This window comes from Mirounga angustirostris, unplaced genomic scaffold (assembly GCF_029215605.1).
Source record: "Mirounga angustirostris isolate CCGP_5_RB_7025 unplaced genomic scaffold, mMirAng1.0.hap1 SCAF_4, whole genome shotgun sequence".
Lineage (NCBI taxonomy): Eukaryota > Metazoa > Chordata > Mammalia > Carnivora > Phocidae > Mirounga > Mirounga angustirostris.
In genome coordinates, this window is record NW_026991712.1 from 137,988,060 (window position 1) to 137,994,059 (window position 6,000).

A 6,000-nucleotide genomic window follows, 5' to 3' on the forward strand; every position below is an offset into this window, starting at 1 on the left:
AAAACACTGAGAAAGGAGTAACCAACTTCCCGGACTTCCCCAGACGGCCTTGGGCAGCCCTCCTCTGTGCTCCCATAATGCCTCGCTCCTCTCTCTACCTCCGCACCACCCACAGCATGCTATGACCTCTGCCTCTTGCCAACCCCCTGGATCATACTGCCTCTTTTCATATTGGTCTCCATCATCAGTTCTGAGCTTAAGGGCACAGACCAGGCTTCATTCACCTTGTATTCCCAGCTAAGTCTAACCCAAGGCCCTTCACAGCAGAGAAGCGCCCCCCCACCCCCCAAAGCTTGCTAAACGGATGCAAAATGAACAATGCATTTAGGCAATGCAGTCCTGGTACATACAAGGGCCTCCTCTTTCACTTCAGCAGCAGCCGCGCATTTACAACTTCACTCTAGATTTTCAGCCAGCACCTCAGCCCAGCTGAGCCCTTCAGTTCCTAAAGTCACATCTGTCCTGGCTGCTACTCTTGCCTGAATTTGAGTTGGAGCTCTCGTTTGTGCTTCTGGTACTTCTTCTGCACCTCCTGGAAGGGCCCTCCCCACCCCCACCCTATCCCCCCAACACTCTCCCCCCCGCCCCCCGCCAGCTTCCAGGCCCCAAACAGCAGCTGTCTGACCAACCTGCTGGTGTGTGTGCCAAGTTCACAGTCACCATGCCCAGCCCAGCAGAGCTGCGTTAGAGCTAACATCAAGGCGGGCACACTGGCCAGGTGCCAGGCCCTTGCTGTTAAGAAGCCTGTATTGTCATATAATGTTAAATGGGCCTTATAAGTGCCTGGTGAAATGGTTGCCAGAGCCAGATATGCCTTCTAACAAGCAGACATTGTTCTTTAACCATTTTCCCTGTGCAATCTTCCCTCCTCCTGCAGATTACAAACTCCTCCAGGCGCTATGCTGGAATACCTCCTTGTAAATCCCCTCAACACCTAGCACAGGGTTCTGTGCACAGTAAGCTTTCAATTAATAAGCTCTCCGTTTAAAGAGCCACCATATCCAACACAGCTTCACGGGAACAAATGCCTTCACATGCACTATTTCCAGTAAATCCAATCTCTAGGAGGAACCATCATCCCCAGTCTTGCAGCTAAAGATCGCCCAACTTTTAAGTGGCAGGGCCGGCTCCAGGTCTCCAAATACCCAATGTCAAGTCCTTTCTTTCCACTCCAAGATGCTGCTTGATAAAAACTTGGTGCAGGAGCGATAGGCAGACACACGTCTGCCTTGCCACAGCCATTCTGCTCCCCACATCTCCATGTTGATGGCTTCACTCTGCCAGACCCCTGAGGAGATGAGGATTAGGTTTTTGACTTTTACCCATGATGTACGAGGTCTGCTGCTGCTGGGGGGGGGGGGGAACAAGGGGGGACAGTTTTCAATGGCAGCTTTCCCAGGGCACTGGCAAAATTAGTTGGTGCAAATCATTTAAAGTTGTTTTTTTTTTTTTTAATTTTGTCCACTACGAGAAATGAATGACCAAAACAAAAACAAAGCACAAAACAAAAAAAACCCAACCCAGGAGTAGGCAGCCTTCACGAGAAAACCTTTCCAAGAAAATCTTTAAGATAGAGAAGACAGTTTGAAAAGCTTATATCAGCAAGCACCACAACCTTGCCATGGGAAACTGCAGTGCTGAAAAAAGGCCTGATTTTTGCTTTTGTAAAACCACCCCTTGCAACCCCCAGTGAGCAGTATGTGCGGCCACTCGAAATGTGGCAGCAGGCCTCGGTTGAGGGCTGCTTCGCAATTTCTCAAAATTAAAAATGGTCTTTGGAGAATTTCTGCCACAGAAGGGGTTTAAAAGTCTGAAAATAGGCTTTTACTTACAAACTGCCCTGCAGAAAGCGTCTCATCAATGAGGTACTCTCCGGAAAGGTCTGCCCTGTGCTCCACATGCCAAGGTCAAATGATCTTTAACTGAGTGGGAATATTTTTCTCTTGCAAAGAGACCTAACCTGTCCCCCAAACCCCTCGTATCTGCATATCTTCTCACCCACCCCTCCTATCTGCCTAAGTCAGTCCGACCCCGGCCACCTTAACACCCCCACGAGGCTACCTACCTCTGAATGACAGACTAGCTCCACAGCTATAAAAGCCAACATTCCACAAGGGAGGACTCTACAATCTGCACTTTAAATACCTAAACCCACATAATTTCAGACCCATTGAACAAATCCCAGAGGTTTACAGAGGAAAATGTAAGGCTCCAAATCTTTGTTCTAAGGGCCAAAAAACCTAACCTGCCTTAGATTTTATTTTACAATTACTCCTCCCCGCAAAAGCTGGCAGTCTAACAAAATTAAAGAGAGACTCTTTCCCCAATTTTCCCCAGATGGAGGCAAGTGGCAGATCAATGTACAGCTCAAGGAGAGGAATTTAAATACAGTATGTGCTTCTCCTTTCAAAAAAGGAGAGAAGCCACTTCGCATTTTGCCAGACAAAACCCTGTCCCCAGGAGGCCAGTTTCCACAATGAGGTTGCAAAGGTGCTAGAAAGAGGCCAGTAGGGAGGAGATACAGGGCCATTTGGGCACAAACCCCCCACAGATCAGAGCTTTTTTTCCAAAGTGTCTCCTTTTCAACAGGGAAGCCTTTTAAAAGTACATTTGCTTTGGATCCCTACCTGAATGACAATGTGTTGGGATCCTATTTCACCTTTTGTCAAGGATCGGGTGAGAAACAGTAAAACTGCTGTCAGCATCTTAGAAAAAGCCAAGTCCTTAGCTTATATGGGGAAGGGGGGGGGTACTTACAATCCCTTGTCCCGCCCTAGTGATGGGGTGAAGGTGACAAATGCCTTCTAATCTTACAAGCAGTCCGACACTCAAACATATTAGACGTCCTTTATTTAAAAAGGTGTCACTATGCAAAAACACAATTGTTTGTGCTCTGAATTGAAACATTCACCAGTGGGGAGGGGGGAGGGGAGGGTGGAATCTTACTTCCTTCCTAACATTTTAGTTCCATTTCCTCTAAAAGTCACTTCACTCCTAAGAACTCTGTCAACAATCATCAGAAAATGCACGTGGAAAAAGGATAACAGAACCTGAACCTGAAAAATCTGCACAGAAAAGGACAACTAAATAATGTATCTTAAAAGCTTATCCATTGTTATGCAAATGAAGAAATACCCGACTCTATTGCACTTCGTAGCCGGGTGTCTGCAAATACAGAATTACCTTTCAAGCAAACCATCCACTCCTCTATCTCACCTAAAAACAAAACAAACAACAACAAAAGCCCAATGTCTTTCACTACAATGGAAAAGGTCTGCGGGAGTGATTTTGGGAAAACTATATCATCCTAAGACTCAGGGTTGAGGGGGGAGGCCTGGTAGGGAGAAAGATTTGGGGGGTGGGGGAAGACGTCGGAAACCTGAATCCCAAAGTGACTCAAAACACCTCCCCCGGTGGGAGGTGGAAGGGTGGTCACGGTAGAATCGAAATCAGAAACCTCTTCCGAGAGCACATTCCTGGAAACTTCGCTCTTTCGAAGACCACATTTATCACCATTATTGTTGTTAGAATGCATAAGGGAATAAGGTTATTTTACGGAAGAATGTTACAGCAAAGGTTTCAGACTCTTAAGGTCACCTCCACCTCTCCTAATCGACTGGGCCTTTCTGGCCAAGAAGATAAAATAATGGCAGGGTAGAATCTCCAGGTGGTTGCTGTTTAGCAATTTTTACTACTGTTATTAGTAACACCTTCAGGATTCCTTCTCAGCCACCGGCAATCTTTCTGTAAGCCTCTTCCTCCATTGGGGAGGGCCAACATGGTAAACAATATAGAAGAATTGGAAACCTTATTCACTGTTTCCCCTTTTTCCTCCCCCAAAAAGGCACACACAAAACAAAAATCATACAGCGGAGAGTACGCGAACAACAGCAATAGCAGAAAGCAAAAAAAAAAAAAAAGTCCCCCACACCGAACCAGAGTCGGGAATCTACCAGGCCAGCCCCTCCCCCAATGCACCCTGGCGGGGAAAGGGAGCGCAGAGTCCGCTCCCGAGGCCGCTCTCCGCCGGGACCCAGGTGGCCCGGGAGCAGCTGCGCACGCTGCGGTGCCTTCCTTCCCGGCGCCCATCCGTGCGCCTTGGTCTGGGGAACACAGGGAGGTGGTCAAGGGGTGGGGTAGGGGAGGGAAATCGTCGAAGCCAGGCGGGGCTGTCTGCCCCGGGATGGGTACACAAAGAACGAGGGGAGTTTGCAGGGGTAGGGGGGTGAAAACAAGACTGCGGGGGGAAATACGTGCAAAATTAGGGAAGGGGATTCGAAGGAACCGCTGAGTCGTCGCTGAGATAAAGGAGCTGTTGAAGGGTGGGGAGAGCGGGTAGAGTGGGTTCCGTGCAAAGGGCAGGAGCCTCTGCAGAGGAGAAAGGGAGAGGTACCTGTGTACATGAAAGAGGAGTTGGTGTGTAGTCGGGGGTGGGGGGGGGGGGGAGTCTGCAGAGGGCAGAGGTGTCTGGCGGAAAAGGGGCTCCGTACATACCAGAGAGGTCTGTGCGTGGTCAGTGGGACCTGTACTGGAGAATGGGACCGGGCTCTGCGCATAGGAGAAAGACAAGATGCCTGGCAAGTTCTGGGGGCGCAAAAGGGGCCACTTACCTGCATGGTGACAACCCCCAGTTCCTCGGCCGCCAGCCTCCGCATCTGGCTCGCCAGCACTTGCGCCTCGTCCAGGATGGAGAAGTCGGCGTCGGCCACGGCGCCCAGCAGCCAGCACGCGCCCAGGCAGAGCAGCCAGAGGGGCGGCCGCGGCGCCCGGGCCCCGGCCGGGCCGGATGAGCCCCGGCAGCCGCGGGCCAGCGCGGCCGCCCCCGCCGTCTCCTCCTCCTCCGGCTCGCGGGCCATGCTGCCTCCCCCCACTCCCCGCCGACGGGCTCAAGGCGCCGGGAAGCGGGGAGGGAGCAACGCGAGGTGCGCCCCGCAAAACTTTCTTGCCCTTCTGCAGACGCCTCTGCGCGCCGCGGCGGCTCCCAAACTTAGGGGGCGCCCGGCTACAGCGCGGGAGCGCGGGCGGCCACCATCGCCTAGCTCCGGCGGCGGGCGGGAGAGGAAGCGGCCGCCCGAGCGCTCCCAGGGAGCCCGGCGCCGGCGCGGCCCCGCGGCGCGGCGCGGCGGGCGTCTCAGAGGGTGGCGGCGCGGGCCGCGGGGCTGACAGTCGGAGCGGCGAGCCGCCGAGCTCTCGCTCCCCGGGAGTCCCGGCGCGGCGAGGCGGAGGCGGCGAGGGCGGGCGGCGGCACCGGCGGAGGAGGAGCGGCGCCCGAGCGGCGAGGCCGGGCAGCCACCCCAGCAAGGGGGGGGGGGGGGGGGCTTAAAACACACACACACAACAAAAAACTGAGAGAGAGCGAGCAAGCAAGCGGAGGGGGGAAAGGGAGGCGTCTGGTGCCACCACGCTGCACTCCGGCTCCGTGCACTTCCCGGCGCGGCCGCGGCCGCGGCTGCGGTGATTTATGGAAGGAGGGAGAGAGGCGGGGAAATTCCCCCAGTCGCCCCTCCTCTCTCTCCCTCGCTCCCGCCTCAGAACCGGCCCCCCAGAAGCCGGGGGCCGGACAGCCGGCTCTCTTCTCGGGTACCAGCCCTGCCGGCGGTGGGGTCGCTCGGACCTTCTCGTGGCCGGGGCCAGCGACCCACCCCAGCTCTCACCGCCATCGCCAGTGCGACGGACTCCGGGATCCCGCCCGTTCCACGTTCCACCCAATGTCCCTTTAAGTCCTGGGACGCCGGCTTTCTGCCGGGCAGAGTCTGGGAAGGAGGGGACCGCCGTTGGTGCGTCCTTTGCTTCTCTTCGGTGTTATTAGTAACAATCGCTCGACGGACCAACAGGTGCTTTTATTAACCAGCTACTGTGTGCCCGGCACTGTGCCCTGGGGGTTGTGTACATTAGCCTTGAATCCCACCACATCCCTGTGAGGTACGTATCTTTATCCTAAATTTTTAGGTAACAGACTGAGGCTAAGAGAGGTGGAATAAATTGCCGAAGGTCACCCAG

General features: G+C 54.0%; 1 protein-coding gene across 4 annotated transcripts in view; it reads right to left on the reverse strand.

Moving 5' to 3' along the window:
* The window catches only part of CACHD1 (cache domain containing 1), a 199,993-nt gene extending 194,552 nt beyond the window's left edge, over positions 1-5,441 (reverse strand). For 2 of the 4 annotated variants that reach the window (XM_045897497.3, XM_064589025.1), the window contains exon 1: positions 4,611-5,441. In XM_045897497.3, coding sequence (XP_045753453.1) covers positions 4,611-4,856 — 246 coding nt within the window. In that variant the 5' untranslated portion in view covers positions 4,857-5,441. The remainder of the gene's footprint in view (positions 1-4,610) is intronic. The other 2 variants (XM_064589023.1, XM_064589024.1) reach the window with 2 other exon arrangements.
* Between the last annotated feature and the right edge of the window lie 559 nt (positions 5,442-6,000).